Here is a 20,665-nt window from a genome sequence, read left to right as displayed (position 1 = left end):
TTGCCATGTTTGGGGTCTTATGGAGATTTCTGTTCTGGAAAAAAAAAATAGGAAAAAAATAATGACAGAAATTTCCATTTGTAATACTTTTAATGAATGCCAAATTGGATAATTATTGAAGTGTGTTATCAAGTAATATCAGTTCTGATTAGGAAAGGTCTATAAACTATTCTGTTTAAATATTTGGGGTTGATAAGATGTTTTTGAAAGAACTCTCTTAAACCTCGTTCAAACTGTCAGCCCAAATCTGATTTTTGTGTGAATACGAAAATGAAAAATGAAATCGTTCATTATGCTCACCAAGACATGCATTTATTTGATCAGAAATAAAGCAAAACAGTAAAATTTGTGAAATGCTATTAAAGTGACAAGTGAAAGTGATTTAAGATAACAGTTTTCTATATTAATGTATTTAAAAAGTAATTTATACCTGTGATGGCAAAGCTGAATTTTCAGTAGCGTCTTCGGTGTCACGTTTATTTGAAATCTGCATTTTTTGGGGACTGTGTAAAAGCCGTTATTGGCACTTTTGATCAATTTAATGTGTTGTTTCTAAATAAAAGTATCCATTTCCATACTACATATCCAAACAATCAAACAAATTTGGTATTACCATGGGACTGTGTCCAAATACATGTACAAGTACATGATGTACAGTAGCACTACTTCGTTTTATTTTCATTAACAAACACTGAAGATAATATTGCACTTTGCTTTCATGTCATATTGTATCATGGTTGCTGAGACGTTTACATTCTAGTGAAGCAAAAACTTATCCTTGACTATGTATTCAGTTTCCATCTTTGCAATGAATGCACGGCTCAAATACTTTCCAGGTAGAATAAAAAATGATAGCTAAAAAGGTCATTTCTTTCAACTGCCCATTTACAGAGGTTTATCTTATTTGTAAAATTTCAAACAAATATTCAACAAATAGCCTCTATATATTTCGCCAAATTTCAGTTTCACAAACACTGAGAGTTATAACAACGGGGGTATAGGCTATTTGTAGCAATAGCATAATATCTTGTAAATTTCCCATCGTAAATATAACAAAACTTAATTTTTGATTAGTAATATGTGTTGCTAAGAACTTCATTTGGACAACTTTAAAGGCGATTTTCTCAATATTTTGATTTTTTTGGCACCCTTAGATTCCAGATTTTCAAATTCAAAAGTTGTATCTCGGCCAAAAATTGTCCTATACTAACAAACCATACATCGATGGAAAGCTTATTTTTTTCAAAGTCAGTCACATTTTTTATTTAGCTGCCTGTCTACACTAGTATTTTCATGTCTGGCCAATAATTTTGCTATTCCAAACTACTCCACACGATGGCAGCTGAAGTACTCTATCCTACAGAATACCAACATGCACTTTGAAAAGATGGTTACTAAAGTATTTCAGAAGTTTCGAATGAAGTCTTAAGTACAGACAACATTTTATCAACACGAGTTCAATGCTATTCGCTTGTTTTCTTTGTAGTTCTGCTGTTGTCGCAATATATTTTTGCGGTGTCTTAAGGCTACTTTACAATGTTACTGTCAATTTGACATTTTTTTGTCCAGGAAAAATTTTAAAGCTGGTAAAGTGTTACATTAATCGATGATTTACTGTAATAAATCATAATGCCGACTGAATTCCACTAACTCTCTTGCAGTCTACTTTTTGATATTAATATAAATACAAAATTATTTCCATCTCATTACTTCATGTCACTTGATTTCAGGGTTGTTTGCTTTGTGTTTATTTTTGTGTTGTGTTACAGTGACGTGAACGTGACAGCGCTTCCTTGACGTCAACACCGATCCTGGGTGAAATGGTATTGCGCATGCGCAGCGCTGCAGCCCTCGACTAAACTGAGGTCTTTGTTGAGATCAACAGACAAATCTTGCGCGAGCTTTTCAGATATCTCAGGAATATTTGGTGAAGAGACACGCGTGCTATATACAATCGCGACTCTGCGAGCCTGATGTAAACACGAACGCCAGGGTATTAGCAGAGCTGGCAACATCTCTGCTAACAACATCGGATGTACACAAACAAACCCATCGCTAGCGTTTTAAGGTGGTATTTTTAGCGTAGCTCGATTTGATTTATTTTCCAATCACGACAGGTGGTTTGTCGGCATGGGGAAGTGTCATAATTAAAAGGAATAGATCTCCTCTTCACCTCCAGGATATCATGAAAGAGGAGAGGGGTATTTGTATGGAAAGGCTGCCCATGGCACGCAGAAGTGGGGTTCAACTTTCCAGTAGCCTCGTCCAGACAGAGGAGAAGAGGGAAGCGGAAAGAGGATATTTGTGGGCCAGCTTTATTTCACATAAATAGTCAAGGTGCAGTATTTGGGATCAGGTGGGAGATGGAGACTGTTGGGAAATTCGAGTTCAGCAGGAAGGACCTCATAGGACACGGTGCCTTCGCTGTGGTATTCAAAGGCAGGCATCGAGAGGTGAGAAAATATCATTTTAAAAAGTAAATTGCATAATTTCCGTGGTGTCATTGTGTATTATATATACATACTGGTTGCAGAACTTACATACCACCTTAAAGGCCTCGAGCACAACAGATGGAGGCTAGAATAAGAGATTAAATGTCCAGTATTATAGAGAGATACGCATTAAAAACCCATTTCATATGCATTTTCAAGCTTTTAATGTGTCATTTTCTTTTTTAGAGATGATAGTTAATCAGAGATTGTGAAACAGTAGATCTTTGTCTATGGTCAGATATGTTTAATACAATGTAGACTGCAAGGTGATTATGGTAAACAGCTAAAGCATTGAACTTTTCAGAAGCATGATTGGGAAGTTGCTGTCAAATGCATAAACAAGAAGAATCTGGCAAAATCTCAGACCCTTCTGGGGAAAGAGATCAAGATATTAAAGGTAAGTTTTGGTTGTATTGGCTGGCAAGGCACTGCGTTTCCATTACATTATATTAGTACATAATAATAAAGCATTTGTGTGCAAATGAATTCTTATTTGTTTTCTTCAGGAACTGAAACATGAGAACATTGTTGCATTGCATGACTTTCAGGTAGGTTGATTTGTACATTACAGTTTTTATTGCAATTGTTTAAAGAAAGTGGTTTTGTTACAACTTTACTTCTTCGTATACTATTAAATACAAATATTTTACTTGTTATATTGGGCTAAAGAGGGTTTGAATGTATGTTTTACCATCCCCAAGGCTGTATAATGACTTCCTTTGCATTGATTGGCTAAAAACAGTCACATGTTCTTCTATTGACATGACATGTGCACTTGTTTTAAATAGCTCTGTTGCAAGGCATTGTGGGTATTGGAGTCTTGGTTACACATTTACATCTTATTATATATTTAGACCTAAAAATTACGATGTTTCTATTGTGTAATGCTTAGAACGCAAAAAATATGCAGTATAAGATGCTAACTCTTTTTTTTTTGTTTGTTTAAATAACCAGGAAGAGATATTGTTTACTCATTCAGGGTTCTTTGGCACTTAATAAAAGCCTTTCTTACAACCATGCAAGTGAAACCTGTGTAGCCAGACTGGTGAAATGGTTTCGTTGAAGTGTTGACATGTTTTTCAAACACCTGGGTTCTCTGTATTTGCTCTGCCCTGGGGTCATCTTGAGGTTAATGTGTCAGGCGTGTTTTATTGGTGTAAGTTCAAGCCAGTAGGAGTAAAAAAGACATGCTACTTGGACATCTAACCAGTTATAAATTATTTGATTTGTCTCCTTTAATACTATGTTTGTTACTCACTACTGGAATTATTACCATAAAAATTTGATTGACAATAGTCAATTCTCATGTTATTAAAAATAGGATAAAAAAAAAAGATGAATAAATAATTTATAAAATTATCAGTCAACACATTTTGAAATCATTAAAATAAAAAATACAATTGAATTATTATTAATAAAAACTTATTTAAAAAAATGCCTATTATTTTTGTTTGTTTTCATTTTTAAAGGGTTAGTATGAAATTAAATGAAAAAACTGTCATTTACTGATCCTCATTTTGTTCAAAACCCATAAGAGACATTTGTTAGTCTAAAATTATAAAATTAGTTTTATGGGTTTGAAACAACATGAGTAGAATTTAAATTTTTGGGTGAACTATCCATTTAAATGATGTTGTCTAGATATCAGTATCAGCATCAGTCATTGAAAATCCCTGTCGATCAAAACTATTGTGCTATCATGTGACATCTTAAATACCATTTTACCTTGATATATACCATGTTACTGAAGGATTACCATATACATTCAGTTTACGTAGTACCAGTTATCATTTACAGTTTATACTGAGGTTTGATGTTGCTTTTGTCTCCACTTCATTCATGACAATTTGGTGAAAGAAGGCTAACACTCTGGTGTTGCTTTCGAAAGGTACAGCTCAAGTGTCTCGGCACATTTCCACCACATGCTTCTCTGATCTACTGGATAGTCACACCACTCTCTACTGTGGTGTTGGCTGTCTGTGAATTGAATGTCATTAAAGTTTGAGTAGTTCTTGCACTACCCAGCAGGGAAGAGTCTGTGAGCTGCTTGGCTCCATGCCACATGTGACAAACTTGTGCTTGTTTGTACAGGATGAACCTTGCGAGAGTTAATCCAGTCATCTTTTCCTTGCAAACACAGAAATATGGTTTTGAGCAGAGCTTATTTTTAGTGAACCATGAAGAAACTTTAACATCCATGGAAACTTCCCATTGAAAAAAGGTTCTTTAGATTTTAAAAATGTTCTTCACACTTAGAAAAAAAATGTTTCTTTTAAGAACTGTTGACTCAAAGGTTCTTTGGGGAACCAAAAATGGTTCTTCTATGGCATCGCTGTAAAAATCCCCTTGTGGAACATTTATTTTTAAAATGTACATATAACTGTGTAAAAATAGGTTCTCAGCAGGTTCGGTAACAGTTTAGGTCAACTTTAAAGTTTAAAATATAAAGGTTGAGTTTGAAGTGGGATGAACAATAAAGTAATGGTGTAAAAGTGACAAAAAGTCCTCTCCAGAACCAGTTTAGTAGGGTCTCCACTGCGCCTGTGGTAAAATTCAACATTAGCCGATCTCACGGGTCTCCTGTGTTCATAAGCAAAGCTCACTTTGTCTCCCACATGAACATCAATCATCTAGGCACCAAACTGTCTGTGAGTGATGTTGGGCCTGTTGGATTTTCCCAACTGAATGGCTAAGCTCGTTCAAGCGCTAGTTGTCATTAAACAGCAATGTTTGGCTTAGTTTCAGTCTGGCTGCACAGTCGGCTAGGGTCTATCTTCAGTGGCAGAAAGTACAACTTTGGCAACGCTGAGTCAGCAGCATATGCCAATCACGGATCAGCCGATTCGGCTCATTGGTTGAGGCGAACATCGCAAGGGGGGAGGTCATCTGTTGCTAAGTGATAAGGTCGTTCTAAGTGGGCTACTCTGTATTTTTTCGAGAGGCCTTGGCCATGGGCTCGGGAAATAACAGGATTATGGTGCCATAAAAGCTGACTTGATAGCAAACGCAACCTGTGCTCTAGGACTGATAGTGATTGTCTTGAAAGTTATATATTTAATGCTTTGGCCACTTCTGAGAAGCCTATCATGCATTTGTTATGATTATTTAGTTCATATATACTGAAAGCAGTTCTGTACTAATAGCTAGTGTATGTTTATAAAGTATACGTTAATTATTTTCCTAAAGCCTATAGACTAACATTGCTGCTTTGGTCTGTTTAAGGATCAACAGGTTCAAAAGCATTTTTATTGGCATGATACTTAAAGGGATAGTTCACCCAAAACTTAAAATTGTTATCATTTATTTGCTTCAAGCCTGTATGGCTCTCTTTCTTCTGTGGAAAAAAAGATATTTTGAAAAATGTCTCTGTGATTTTTGTCTCAATCAAAGACAATAGTCACCTGAAATGTGTTATGCAGAAGAAAGATTTTTTTATATATATTATAGCTTAGTTATTATATTATAATTGATTTTAAGAAGTTATTGGTATTTGTTGATATTATATAAACGAATGTAATGAGCACATGTGACCCTGGACCACGAAACCAGTCATAAGGGTCAGTTTTATGAAATTGAGATTTATATATCATCTGAAAGCTGAATAAATAAGCTCTCCGTTAAGGAAAGGTTTGTTAGGATAGGACCAGATTTGACTGAGATAACTATTTGAAATTAATTAATTTGAGGGTCTAAGAAAATCAAAATATTGAGAAAATCACCTTTAAAGTTGTACAAATGAAGTGCTTAGCAATGCATATTACTAATCAAAAATTAAGTTTTTATACATTTATGGTAGGAAATTTACAAAATAGCTTTGTGGAACATGATCTTTACTTAATATCCCAATGATTTTGGCATAAAAGAAAAATCAATCATTTTGACCCATACAATGTATTTTTGGCTATTGCTTCAAAAAATTTAATTAGTTAAATATATAAATAAAATTGTGCATGCTAGTTTTTTTACATTCAGATTAGTCAATATCACTCAGTCTAGGTACTCTGATCTTTCGAATGATTTCATAACACATACGTGAAATCTTAAAGAGAGCAAATCTCAAAATGAATATCAAATTACTTGACATTACTTTGTTAAAGCTATTATATTACCAAAAGTTTACTTCTGTAAACTATTTGTTTTTTCTTGAAAAAAAAAAAAAAAAAAAAAACTTCAATCTGTAATTTTGCTAGAGGTTGCCATTATATGACAATAAAATAAGCCAAAATGTTTGTATTGGTTAACCAGTACTCAGCTCAATGTTAAATTTTGGCAGATAATTTGTGAGCATGCACTAAATCCACTCAAACTAGAGCAACTGCAAAAAAACACCCTGGAAATCACCCACAACACCCGAGCATCATGGTTAGCACAACTCACATTTCACATTATTAGCAGTCCAGTCTCTATACTCTCTTGTGTCTGAGTGAGGTTCAATAGTGTGCGCTGTGGCTGCCTTGAATAGAAATCTGTCGCACCACCACACAGTTCGCATAATGAACTTTGAAAACGTACAATGCTAACGAAGCCTGTGACCTTTGCCCTCCCCCTGGCCTTTATTAGCCCATTATGACCCGGTGCAGAGAAAACACACTCACGCACACAAATAAGCTGTTAACACTGGTTCCAATGCCCTCTGTAAACATGTTCCCACACAAGTCTCGACATGATATGTTATGCACAGATTCTTTTGAATATATATTAAAGAACATGAATTAATTTACTGCTCTGGCCATCTGTCTGTCCCAGTGTTGAATCTAATTACTCCTGTGTTTTTTCTTTCTTTCTAGGAAACGGCAAGCTCTGTGTATCTAGTGATGGAGGTAAGTGGGTCTGTTTTCCCAGTGTCTTTTGTTGTTGATCTTGTCTGTCCTGTACCTGGTAATGCTTGCAATTAGCCATGCCCTGGGGCCAATGGAAGACAGCTGCACTTGTTAATAACAACACCATTAGACAGAAACAGACTTGAAATCAGGTTGTTTTGTTTGACACGGTGAGGATAAAAAAAAAAAAAAAAAAAATTAAAATGTTAAGAGACTCAACTTCCTGTGGATGCATCGCCACCATGTCAGTTCTCAGAAAAGCTCAATGGAAAGGCAATGGGGCCACTGGGAAGCCTATCAGTGGTGCACAAAGGATTATAGGAAAGGAAATAACAGCCCATCTTTCCTGAGTGAATAGTTTTAATATGCATCTGAATTGTCTCTCTCTGTGAAGTGAACTAAGCCCCATTCAGATGCAGGTTTTGTCTTTCAGCATTGTGTGGTGCTCTTCTTCATAATAAAAAGATCCATGTTCTTTCTTTAACTGCAGTACTGCAATGGGGGAGATCTGGCTGACCACTTGCACTGTAAGTGGGACATTTCATTTATCATGCTTTGACCTCATTTTTGTTTTTTTTTACCCCAAAGTAGGGATGTTCATCTTATCTTTAACTACTACAGTTTTTTTGTTTATTTTGCTTGTGCTATGAAAAAAATTGTTATCAGTTTATCAGGCCAGAAGGGTTTAGGGTGTATGTTTGTGTATGAATGTTTTGTTTAAAGTGGGTCTGAGGAAGCTGCAACTGTTGACTGTAGGGCGTGAGCTTGTTTTCAGAGGAAGCAGTTGCTCTGAAAAATCCAGACACAATCATTTTCATTCTTATGGAATCTTGACATAAAAAAAAAAAATTGCTTTGCTTGTATATGCAATGTGTAGTATTTGAATTTATAGACATTAACTATGCAGTGCTGTCTTAGCTGATATGCATTGCACTATGGAAGGATTGCAGGCTGAATTTGCATTTGATTTGCCTGTAAAATCTGTTACTGGTTACAAGTTGATACATAAAATAAATATAGTGTAAACAGTGTTGAGTCAAGACCAGGTGATATAATAGAAAACATTATCTCAGTGTTTTTTTAAGGTATGCTATTCTGAAATGGCTTAAATGGTGATGCGTTTTTGTGAATGGGAAGACATAAATTTAACAATCTAGTTAAATGTCAAGATGCACTACCATTGAAAAGTTTGGGGTCAGTTAGGCTAGATGTCTTTTAAAAGAAATGAATACATTTATTCGGCAAGGATGCATTAAATTAAATTTGATTAAAAGTGACAGTAAAGACATTTTAAAATGTTAAAAAAAAATTCAAACAAATTCTTTTCTTTTGAACTTTCTGTTCATACCACAAATAGAGAAAAATGTATCAGTTTCCCCAAAAACATTAAGCAGCACAACTGTGTCTTGAGCATTAAATCAGCATATTAGAATGATTTCTGAAGGATCACATGACACTGAAGACTGAAGCAATTCATGCTGAAAATTCAGCTTAGCTAGTACAGAAATAAGTTACTTTTTAAAATATATTCAATATAAAAGTTATTTTAAATTATAATATTTCACTGTAATTTTAAGCATACAAAACAAATAAAATCAAACATTTGAATGGTAGTGGTTATTTCCCACACTGTTAAATTACATTTAAATATTTTCATTTATGTTAACGTTAATAATGCTATTTAATGTATATATTGCCCAGCCCCAGTGAACTCATCTTTACTCCAATGCTCTTTTAGCTAAGGGCACTTTAAGTGAAGACACCATCCGAGTATTCCTGCAGCAGATCGCAGGGGCCATGAGGGTCCTTCAGGCCAAAGGGATCATCCACAGAGACCTGAAACCCCAGAACATCCTGTTGTCCCATCCTGCAGGCCGAAAGTCCCACTCCAACAACACTTGCATCAAGATAGGTGTGTGTGAGCCAGTGCCAGTGTTTTTGCTTCTAGTTTATCTTTTTTACATTCTCAGCTTTCAAAGCATTAGAAACTCTAGATAGCATGTCCATATGCTTAAGCAGGTCTGGCTTTTAAAAAAAAAATCAAGCCTTGTTTTTAACATTTTGTTTGTGTTCTGCTTAATAATTTCACTTTAAATGGCCTCTAAGTCTACCTCCGATAGATTGACAGACTACAAATTAAATAGCTTTAGGCCAGTGCTAAAATATAAATAAAACAATATATTGACTTAAAAAGTCACTCTTTGTAATCTAAGTCTGTTTAATCATTTAACAGTGTTCTCTTTTATCTATACCTGGTTTGCCCAGGTGTACCCATAGTGCACTTCTTCACCAGCACAGTTTGTATTAAGATCTTATATTGGTCTCCTCAGCTGACTTTGGCTTCGCACGGTACCTCCAGAACAACATGATGGCCGCCACACTCTGTGGGTCCCCCATGTACATGGTACAAATTTTTACATTTCCTTTTCAAACTTTTCATATCATTGTGATTATTCTCCTTATATCTCATTTATTGTAACTCTGAAATGCTATTCGCCAGGCACCTGAGGTTATTATGTCGCAGAGCTATGATGCCAAGGCTGACCTGTGGAGTATAGGGACCATTGTGTTTCAGTGCCTGACTGGAAAAGCTCCATTTCAGGTGCGTACCAATCTAATTATAGTTAATTAAATAGATGTCACTTCCAAGTCTGAGATATTATGGCATTAGGAAAATACTAATTTAATAAGAAAGCAATAATAAAAAAAAGTACTTGTTTTAAAAGTTTGTTGTGATTGTGCATCCACCAGGCCAGCAGTCCCCAGGACCTCCGATTGTTTTATGAGAAAAATAAAACTCTTAGCCCAAAGTATGTCCATTTCTTATTGACTCTGATAGTTAATGATACTTTTCAGATTAGTTTCAGAGTACAGATTCTGCTCTCTTTCCCCTTCTTTCTCTACAGCATTCCCAGAGAAACTTCCAGCCATCTCAGACACCTGCTGCTTGGCCTCCTTCAGAGGAACCATAAGGACCGTATGGACTTTGGTCAGTATCCTGAGTGTCTATGCCCACTAGATGATGAGGCAATGTTTGTTATTTATAAGTTTAGTTTTGGCAATCATGCAGTCTTCTTAAGCTGATTGTGAAATACTTGTGTTTTTGTAGATGAATTCTTCAGGCACCCTTTCTTGGAGGCAAGCTCCTCTATGAAGAAATGTGAGTTATTGTACTGCCATTTTAAACTGTTTTAGAGAAAATAAAATGAGATCACTTGCTTGTCTTCCCACCGTGCTGTAAAAATTGTCCAAATGGTGTTTATTTATTTATTTATTGGGTTACAAAATGCAGGATACAGCTAAATATGATTTAACTCATTATTTGAGTTTTTACTCTAGTGATTACATATAAACTAATTAAATGGCAAAAATATGACTTTATATGATTGTCATTGTATTTCTGGAAATGTGTGTCTGTGTTCTTCACAGCTGCTCCAGTGACCGTGACTTGCTTTCCCAATTCAGCCTCTGCAAGCTCATGCAGCAGTTCGTCTACTTCACACCTGGCCTCTCCTCCTGTAAGTGTGTGTGTTCATGTCCGTGTTCAGTGGTGGCTCATTGTGTCAGCTGCACTAATAAATGTTGAAGTCTCAGGAGTTTGTCACAGACATGAAGATAAATAAGCACAGCAGCCAGCTGCCTTCTCGAACAAAGATGCACTTTCTTAACATTTTATGGTGGCTTGTAACTAATCCGTGATAGGAGCCACATGTTAATCAGCTCTGTATTTTGTGGTATTTTATAGGTCTCGTGGTATCAGAATGTTGTATAGAGGTCAAGGCATTAAAAGCAAAGAAATCATACTGTCACATTCTGTTATTTGAGGTCTATAAATGGTCATAAATATAATTTTTCTTTTTATTAAAGAGACCATAAAAATTTACATTTTATATTCCTATTTTTTTTTAAATTGCTATTCAAAAGTTTTGGATCAGTAAAGATTTTTTTTTATGTTGTTTTATAACTAATAATATCCAGCAAATTATTCGTTTATTGAGGCAAAAGTCGTAGTTAATGGTTCGTTGAAAGCAAGAATTGGACCTTAAAATATATTGTTAAAACATCTATTTAATGTTTTAAATGTAGAAACCATTATACATTTTTCAGGATTTTTAGATGAATAGAACATTCAAAAGAACAGCATTTTTTTAAATTTCATTTCAGTTATCATCAATTTAAATATGATTTTTTTTTTTCCCTGAAGAAAAATACATACACTACTATCGCTGAAGAACAATAAATGGTATTTAAGTATATTCCATCAAGTGTAGTGTAATATTTATATTTTTGTAAATATCTGGTGTTGCAAATGTATTTGTCAGGACAGTAAAAAAGCTATTTTTATGATATTTCATTCAAAAATGATACCTAGTTTTAGCAGGACTGGATATTAATGATTCAGGACTATGTAACTCTCAGAACTCATCCTCTTTTATATTTTGTAGCAATCCCTTGCAGAGATCCAGCAGGTCCGTGCAAAGGCGTTAGCCTCCCCTACCCAGGATTCTCCAGGATACCTGCTGAAGGACTCGGGAGGCGGTGGAGGCGGCAGCAGTAGCAAGAACTCGTCCTGTGACACTGATGATTTTGTCATGGTTCCAGCTCATTTCCCCAGTAAGCCTGCGAGAACCTTGTCCTGCCAGCTATTATATTTCCTTTCCTTCTTCTCATTTAAAAAACATTGTTACCGTCCTGTTAAAAGTGGGATTTCTGGGTATTTATCATCTTTTTTCCCTCTGTCTTTTTAGGTGAGCTTACCTGTGACATACCGACAGGAAAGGTTCTCCAGGACAGTCTGATGTATAGTGGGTAAGAGCTCACTTTAACTGTTTACAGATCCCACAAAATCTCTTTCCTGCTTGACTATAAATTCAAATTAGTTTATTATGACAAAAGCATTGGCAAGGTTATAGGTTTGATTCCTGGGGACAGATATTTTATTACTAATGCCAAATTCATAAATGTAGATGTAAACTTCAGTAATGCCTACAAGTTGCACTGGTGCTGGTGCTCATGTAGCTGATGCAAGTTTGAACCCGGTTTGCAACATGATTCTTCTGAAATCGTTTTAAGATTTGCATGAATCCACTGCTAATGTTCTCCATCTCTGTCCTGCTTTAGGAGTTCTCTTCTGGCGTCTGGAGGTCAGTGCAGTCAAGGAAAAACCCCGCCACGTTCTCCCTCCTACAGCAGCTCTCCAGGACCCAGCGGGTAAGAACACAGCCGGATGAAAAATGACTAACAAAACGACCTTTTCATGTCAGGGCATTTCAGCTGTTTTCTTGCAAGAAAATAGGATGAGTCACGATAGTTGTCTAGTCATGGAATCATTTATTTTATTTTATATGTATTTATCTTTTGTGAATTTTTAATTTTTTTAAATTGATATTTATTTAAATTTACATGTATTTATTTTATTTTTATCTATTTTTATGAATATTTATTTTTATTTGTTTGTTTATGTTTTAGCTGGTGCTTTAATTGGTGTATTGAAAGATTCAGAGAACCCACCAGTGCATTTAGAAAAATATATAGTTTTGCACATCCCTACATGCAAGTTACGAGTAGAAACCATTGGCCTTTTTAGGTCACAGTTTCTACATGTAGCAGCAAGACAGAGAATGACTTTTCCTGTCTAGCAAAGGCTAATCTTTTCACTCTTTGGTTTCTGGGTCATTGAAGTTCAGGGCTTTTGCCACAAGGGAAATGAGTCCTAGATTGGCTTGAGGATTGCATCTTTGATGGGCACAGATCATCCTGTTCTCCTTCATTATTAAACACGACCCATGAAACCCACAGCCTCCCACAATAGGAGGTCATAGATCTCTCCCAGCCTCTGCTTCTCTCCAGAAATGTCCTGTGAGATTTGAAATTATTTTATTTTATCGATCGGGTGCTAGAAGATACTGATGTTTGTGCTTTTATGTTTTTCTGTCTCTCTCTCTCTCTGTTTGCTCTGTATCTTTGGCCCTCCCTCTATTTTTTTATTTCTGACTCATTCTCAGCAGGCCGAGTGAGTTTTCTGGGAGTAACTATGGCAACTATGGGCAGTCCGTACCCATTCCAGTCCCCACACAGATTCACAACTACCAGCGCATGGAGCAAAACCTCCAGTTCCCAGGTCAAGAGGGCTCTCCACAGTGAGTGAAAGCACATTCCTAATATTTCCTCCTTGAAATTCAAGAATCGGAATTTTAATTCACTTGGTCGTGCTTCACAGGAAGTTGATTTGGAATGACAAGAAGAGGCATTTACTGAATTTTAATTCAAAGAAGGTCAACACTCTTACACAACAGAGGCATTTCTTTGGTGCAACACAAGTTTTGCAGCAAAACCTTTTATGCTCTAAAATAATATTTTTCTCAAGCGATAAGATGTATTTCTCTAAACTCCTCTAAATTCAATGCTCTGTAAGTTCAGTGCCTTTAAAACTTTTAATTTAACCTTTTAATTTTGCCAAACAGTATCACACAATGCTTTTTAGGTAAATAGTTTGGGAAAGTATTTTTACAACATGGTCTGTAAAAAGGAAGTTAAATTATTAAACCCAATTAAATACAATTTTCTAGAAATATTTTTAGTTTGTATTATAAAGTGGTACATCATACATAAAAATTAAAAGTATTATTAAAAATTACAAATAAAGTAGTACATGCATTTCAGTTTACTTATTCAAATTTGAATTGTTTTGTATCAAAATTTTAGTTTAATTTTTTATTCAGTTCAGTTGAAATTTAAAAGGCAAATATTCTTTAAATTTTATTCTCTTTCCTCTCTTTCTTTTCTTTCCTTCCTTCTGTCTTTCTTTCACAGGTCTGGCACGGTCCAGAGATGTGGTAGCGGGAGCTTTCTGGCTTGTGGAAGGACAGGGCCTTCTCCTCCTCAGTCTGGTTCTGCTCTCACTTCCCGCAGGCTGTCTGTAGGAGGCACGAAACCCTTCCAGCTCTCTCCACAGGGTGAGTGATGCTTTCTTTTGCCCTAGTCATGTCACTAGCTAAAGATGATTTAAGAACCCTTGTGCTTCTGAACAAACTATCTGGCTCTCTCTGTCCTTCTCTGCTTTGCTTTTGTTTCGAAAGTGGGCACAATTCCTGAGATGCCAGGCCAAGTTTGCCCAACAACTGCAGAAATGGGTCACAGGGGCGCTCGGGGTGGAGGTAAAATCACTCTTCCTCTGTTTGCGTACTATTTTGTCTTTTTTTTAAATGGGATGACTGTATTTCATAGCCTAATTACTTTCCCTTTTGTAAATATTGCATGTCAAGAAAGTTGGGAAACACTTGCTTTCAGCTCTTCCCAGAATGTGAATGTTATCCATTAGTGTTTTTTTTTCTTTTTGTATTTTTTGGATGACTCCTTTTGAACTCTTCCTGTCTGTTTAGAAACCAAGGCTCGGCCACAGCAGCAGGGTCTGGGCACTCGGCTCAACAGCGCCCCCTGTTTGCTGGAGGCAGCTGGTGGGTGCAGGCAGAAGATCAGGAAGCAGCATTCAGAGCCGGTGGTGGCCCCTCAGGGAAACATGATGCCCTTTAGGACCCTGCACTCCTCACCCAGGCTCAGTGAACTTATGCAACGCAACCCCCTACCAACCATCCTGGGTTCTCCTTCCAGAGTAAGATTTCATAAGATTTCATGTCTGTTTGTATGTCAGTAGAAACTCCGGTTGAAAGTTCGGGGTTGCTAAGATTTTTTTAATATTTTTGAAAGTAGTCTCTTATGCTCAACAAGGCTGCATTTATTTAATCAAAAATACAGTAAAAACAGTCATATTGTGAAATATTATTGGGTATTTTTTTGTTTGTTTGTTTGCATTAATATATTTTAAAATGTCATTTATTCCTGTGAAGGCAAAGCAGAGTTTTTCAGCAGCCATTACTCCAGTCTTCAGTGACAAATCATCCTAAAAAAATCATCAAAAAATACTTATTATAATCACAAGAAATATAAACAATAATTGCCTGTATTGAAAACAGTGGAAATTGAAAACCTGTATTTTTTTAAGGATTCTTTGAAAAGACAGTTTAAAACAGCATTTATTTTAAATTTAAATGTCTTTTAACATTATAAACATCTTTACTGCCATTTTTGACTAATTTAATGCATTCTTGCTGAATAAAAGTAACTTTTTTATTTAAAAAAATAAAAATAAAATCTTTGTGACCCCAGATTTTTTAAACGCTGTTGTATATCATCTGATAAATGAAAACAAATAATGTAAAAATATCCTCTTCTTTCTCCATCCCAGGCCATGCCCCCGTTTGAGTTTCCCAAGCACCCGAGTTCCCCAAACATGGTCACGTTTCTGACCCACCAGGGCCTCAGACCAGCTCAGGGAGAGGCTAGTTTGTCACCTGCATACCAGCCTGAGGAGAAGAGACTCTATGAGGAAAAAAAAAAAAAAAATAATAAGAATAATAATTCACTCCTCTAGGGAGCCATATTAATTATCTCGCTGTCTACATGGGCTGCGTTGTAAACAAAATGGAACCTCTTAAGTTACAATGACGCTCTTCAAAAAGCTAGTCAGCTCTCCTAGTTTTGGAACGGAACCCTGGATTCAAGCCGATACAACCCTCGCTGTCCTTTGCATTCCTTTCTGCTTTTCTTTTTTCTCTTCTTTTGCTTTCTCTTTTATAATCTTCTTCACTCTTTTTCTTGTCGGGGCAGGTCTCAGAGTGCTAGCCACCTATCTGATGTGTTGCTGATGGCAGCGTTTGGGGGGCAGAGAGGAGAAAGAGGCAGCATGGAGAATCTCAACTCTGACAGAGCCATAGACATCACAGGTGAGCTCATTGACAAATGTATTAATTTTATCAATGTATAAATTACCTTTTTACATAATTTTAATAGATTTTAGAATGTGATCACAGAAATAAATTACAAAGCTGAATTTTTGTCAGCCATAACTCCAGTCTTTAATAAGTTATATACAATGTAACACTCTTGTCCTGCTCACAGCGCCACCTGGTGGTGGAGGCTTCGTGGTGGGCTCAGGTAGCCCTGCTCGAGTGGTGTTCACCGTAGGTTCTCCTCCCAGTGGAGGAACACCTCCTCAGAGTTCTCGCTCAAGGAAGTTCTCAGGTGAGTTATTTTCCCCCCTCCACTTTTGACTCTATTTAGATTTAACATGGATCCTTCAGGGTAACGCTGACCCAAACCCCTCAATGTCTCACAGCAGGCTCTTCAAGCTCCATTAGTCCTGTAGGGTCCCTCAACAGCCGCTACCCACAAACAGGCATTTGCATGGACGGCTATGAGGGGCCCTCAAGTCCCCGCTATGGCTTTACTGACCCCATCTCAGCCGTGACTTTTGAAGCCCCTGAACTACCAGAGGAGACCCTAATGGAGGTAAGCACCAAATTACTGCATTACTTTTTGATAGGATCATGTTAGCATGTTTATGTTTGAGTTCAACGCCAAACTTCTCTCTCCACCGCAGCAAGAACACACGGAGACTCTGCACAGGCTCCGGTTCATGCTGGACTTTGCTCGCTGTATGGTGGAGGTGGCAGGAGCCCGGGGTGGAGAGGATGCCCGGGCCGACCTCTCTTCCACCAGCCTGCTCCAGCAGCAGAGCCTGGTTGCCGATCAGATCAGCTCTCTGAGCCGAGAGTGGAGGTGAGGAGGTCTCTCTAGCAATGGATCACAGTTGCTGTTTGTTCTATACATGTTGACAACAGAAGGATAGTGTCACTAGTGTTCTCAAAAACCATTAAAACAGAAATTAAGACTTTAGATCTAAAGTCTAGAGTGGCATTAAATGCGTGTGTATTTATTTTACAGTTATGCTGAGCAGTTGGTGCTTTACATGAAGATTGCAGAGCTTCTGTCATCTTCACTACAAACAGCCATAGAAGGCATCAAGCAGGGAACACTCTACCCCTCGACCACCGTCAAACAAGGTCAGCAAACAAACCTGGTGTAGATAGACTGACCCAAATTGTTTTATGGTACTAAAATATATTAAAGATGCAGTGTCCAATGAACAAATACTTGAGACCAAGTGTAGTCACTAAAAATGTCCATACATTGGAACTGATTTCACCTTGATTTTTTTCTTTCAGTGGTGAGGAGGCTGAATGACCTGTATAAGTCCAGCGTGATGTCCTGCCGTTCTCTGAGCGCTCAGCTGGAGCGATTCTTCTCCCGTAAACACAAACTCATGGACCACATCAACAGCATCACCGCAGAGAGGCTCCTTTTCAGCCACACTGTACAGATGGTAAGATATGACTTTCAGGCTTTTTTCTATTGTGAATTTAAGCTTATAACAGTTGCTCAAGTGTATTTAAGAGGTGATCTGGTCTTACAGGTGCAGACGGCTGCTCTAGATGAGATGTTTCATCAAGGGGAAGCATCAATTCAGCGCTACCATAAGGCTTTGCTGCTCATGGAGGGTCTGTCTCTCCTCTTCACAGATCAGGCTGACATCCTCAGCGTTAGCAAGTGTGAGTAATACAATAGATTTCAGTACGTTTTAACGTTTAAGATGTCACTCTAAGATCATTTGCATAACCAGTATGATATTTCTCTATAGGTAAGCAATGCATCGAACGCCGTCTCAACGCCTTGCAGTCGGGTCTCTGTGTGTAAAACCGCTCCACCATGCAGCTGTTACACCATCAAGATTCCCGTTTCTCCCTCGTGCAATCTTTTTCTAGTACTGTGGGCGAGGGAACGGCCCTCTGATTGGACTACGTTAACCTGATTGACAGCTGATGTCATTATGGTGGAGAGATGCGAGGATTTGGATGTGTTGCCACTTAACATCATCACAAACACAGAAGGACAGAATAACACCTGTGTCAGTTGTCAAGATGAAACCTGTTTCCACAATTATTCTCTCACCGAGTTTAAAGTGTAGTACAAACATGTTTCTCAGTGCACTTGTTGGCTCACATAGGATTTGGTTGCGTGTTATAAATGGGTTGTGCAATCTTAGACGAGGTTTACCCACCCTAGAACATCAGTTTCTTATATTTTCCTTAGTTTGTAGTCAGTGATCTGCCCATTCACTATGTTAACTAGCAGAGAGACATTATAGAACACTTTTAAGATGATTATAAGTGATTTAACAGTGTATTTGGGGGTGCTTTGTGTGATTGAAGTTAAAGTCATTTTGTTTGGTTGGTTGGTTTAATTCCAAATGTCCAGTTAGAAGTAGATGCACTCTCTGGATGAATGTTGCAGACCGGTAAATGCCGATCTGTGCACCATTTGAATGTTATAAGAGGCCCAAATACTCCCTCACTGGGGAGTTTAATCAGAAATTCAATGACCAAATTACAAGCCATTCAAAAAACAGATAGTTTTGCCAATTACTTAATAGACATTCTCATTGTTCCTCAGAAGGAAACTGTATAAAGCCAGCAAAATCATTTGTAGCACTTTAGTGAATGTTTACCAAGTAAGAGCATGTCAAGTCCCCATTTCCTCCTCAAAATCTCTAGGAAATTAATATTGTGTGCGGTTTTTGGACATCTCTTGTGGCCTGTTCAGTTTCTTCTTTTTTAATAGCTATTATTGTGTTTTTATTTTGTTTTTGGCAATCATTTGTCTGAATGTAGTTCGGCTTTTTTTTAGTTTGTCGCATTAGGGCAAGACAGAAATTTCCTGCGCCATTACAGAGGATTTCAGCTGTTATTTGGTCTAAATATTATGCCAAAAAATCTTGTGCATTTTCTAGATTAGTTAAAGGTGGTGTTAATGTCAGCCTGCTTAATATTAGGTTGGCGTTGTCGTTGACGTCAAAAACGGCTGAATTTATAAGGAACTCTTGATTATACCGAATCATATGTGTGCCCTGATGATCAGTCCTGTTCCTGATTTCCATCTAGTTTAAACTGGGACTTTAATGCCCATTTTTAGTGTTTTTTCTGAGGACAGAATGTACTTCCTTTTGGGTTGTGCGTGCATAGTTGTTCCTGTTGTTGATGTGAGCTGTGTATAATCTAAAGCAGGTATATAAAGGACAGGTCTTAAGATAGTAGTCAATTCTAGCTTGCACTGTTTGAGGACTCTGTTGTTAGGTAAGCAGAAGACATTCAAAATCGAGCGGACCATTTAATGTGAACACCACATTTCCTTCCTTTCTTTGTAGAGTTATATAGTCAGTGCTTTTTAGCCTTATTTCAGTTGTGTTGTATATGAACAGTGTGTTTATGTGTTAAACATATTTAAAACATTTTTAAAATGTGCCTTTAAAGCAAAAACTGAAACACTGAAAAAATATTTTCCTTTTTTTTTTTCTTTCTTTCTTTGTTTTTGTACATTGTCATTGTGGGGTGAGTTGTGTTTCGATTGGTTGAATTTGACTGGGTTGAGATGCAGTGGGATTGATTTAGCTTTGCTTCACTTTTACGTGTGTGTGACTGTATTAGTGTGTGTTTAAATATCATACATACTAGTTTTCTCTGAATAAACTGAAGTGTGGTGTCATGCTAGTGAGACATAAGCTATTATTTCTGTTTTGAGTTCCAAAGGCCAGTTTTGCCATCATAGTAACATGCATCTTTTCCTCTTATATATATATCAGTTAAATTGCAATTTTAACAACTTTGTTGAAAGAGTAATAGCTTTTTTTACTTTCTGTGTATGAAAATTTGAGGATTATGCTGCATTAAATGTATTTGTTGTGCTTTTTAAATAGCATAAAATAAAAATTGTGTTTAATCCATCAACTGTTAATCGCCACCTAAATGGCCATTGGATGTATCGTGACACTTTTAATCGCTATGTACCGCATGAAGTGTTTGGTCATCTGATTAAAGCATCACTTTGTCATTAATCTACAGACACTAAAACTTGCAATATGTGAGCTCGGCAGTTCTGCATCCCTACATTGATGTCTGATGTCCTCATTTTGTTCTCCAGTAATAAAGACATACATGTGTTTTACCTTGAGCTCTCCGTATCATGTGTAAATCTGAATTGTAAATGATCGCTTTAAAACTTGTACATTTTTACACAACGCATGGAGATTTGTTGTCCGTCACCCTCTCCCCACCAAAGATATAAACGTTCCCAGTTGTGACTGTTGATAAACATTTACAGTTGTTTGTTCTGTAAAAAGACCTGTGTACACTCTTTCGTGTCTATATAATATGTAATTTTTTTGCTTTAAACAGTACAGCACCAATAAAAGAGAAAAACTGAAATGTCTTTTTTTTTTTGGTTGTTTTAAACTCCCTTTGAGGGTTTTTTTTTTTGTGAGCTGTAGTCTAAATTTTTTTTTTTATAATTTGTGAAATGTTTAATTTCATTTAGAAGGATATGTTATGAATTTATATAAAATTGTATATTTTAAATGAATAATATATAGATAGATAGACATATATATATATATATATATAT

General features: G+C 36.7%; 1 protein-coding gene across 1 annotated transcript; it reads left to right on the top strand.

Moving 5' to 3' along the window:
• Positions 1-1,802: 1,802 nt before the first annotated feature.
• ulk1b (unc-51 like autophagy activating kinase 1) lies at positions 1,803-20,274 on the top strand. Its single transcript, XM_042748518.1, has 28 exons — positions 1,803-2,453; positions 2,797-2,889; positions 2,999-3,040; positions 7,280-7,312; positions 7,803-7,839; positions 9,051-9,224; positions 9,643-9,716; positions 9,813-9,914; positions 10,064-10,122; positions 10,219-10,301; positions 10,422-10,472; positions 10,742-10,830; positions 11,758-11,926; positions 12,061-12,121; positions 12,434-12,523; positions 13,321-13,452; positions 14,126-14,268; positions 14,392-14,469; positions 14,695-14,924; positions 15,558-15,695; positions 15,975-16,095; positions 16,271-16,393; positions 16,488-16,660; positions 16,752-16,930; positions 17,096-17,214; positions 17,377-17,534; positions 17,625-17,760; positions 17,850-20,274. Exons 1-28 carry the CDS (start codon positions 2,364-2,366, stop codon positions 17,903-17,905), a joined length of 3,033 nt encoding a protein of 1,010 aa, XP_042604452.1. The 5' UTR covers positions 1,803-2,363; the 3' UTR covers positions 17,906-20,274.
• The last annotated feature ends 391 nt before the right edge of the window (positions 20,275-20,665 follow it).

This window comes from Cyprinus carpio, chromosome B21 (assembly GCF_018340385.1).
Source record: "Cyprinus carpio isolate SPL01 chromosome B21, ASM1834038v1, whole genome shotgun sequence".
Taxonomy (NCBI): Eukaryota; Metazoa; Chordata; class Actinopteri; order Cypriniformes; family Cyprinidae; genus Cyprinus; species Cyprinus carpio.
Note: the sequence above shows the minus strand (reverse complement) of the source record. Positions and strands in the feature narration are given on the sequence as shown.

Excerpts from the sequence above, each read along its gene's own strand:
- ulk1b (XM_042748518.1), top strand. The coding sequence starts at position 2,364 with ATGGAGACTGTTGGGAAATTCGAGTTCAGCAGGAAGGACCTCATAGGA. Across the intron at positions 3,041-7,279 it reads TTGCATTGCATGACTTTCAG|GAAACGGCAAGCTCTGTGTA; the intron begins GTAGGTTGATTT and ends CTTTCTTTCTAG. Across the intron at positions 10,473-10,741 it reads AAGCTCCTCTATGAAGAAAT|CTGCTCCAGTGACCGTGACT; the intron begins GTGAGTTATTGT and ends TGTTCTTCACAG.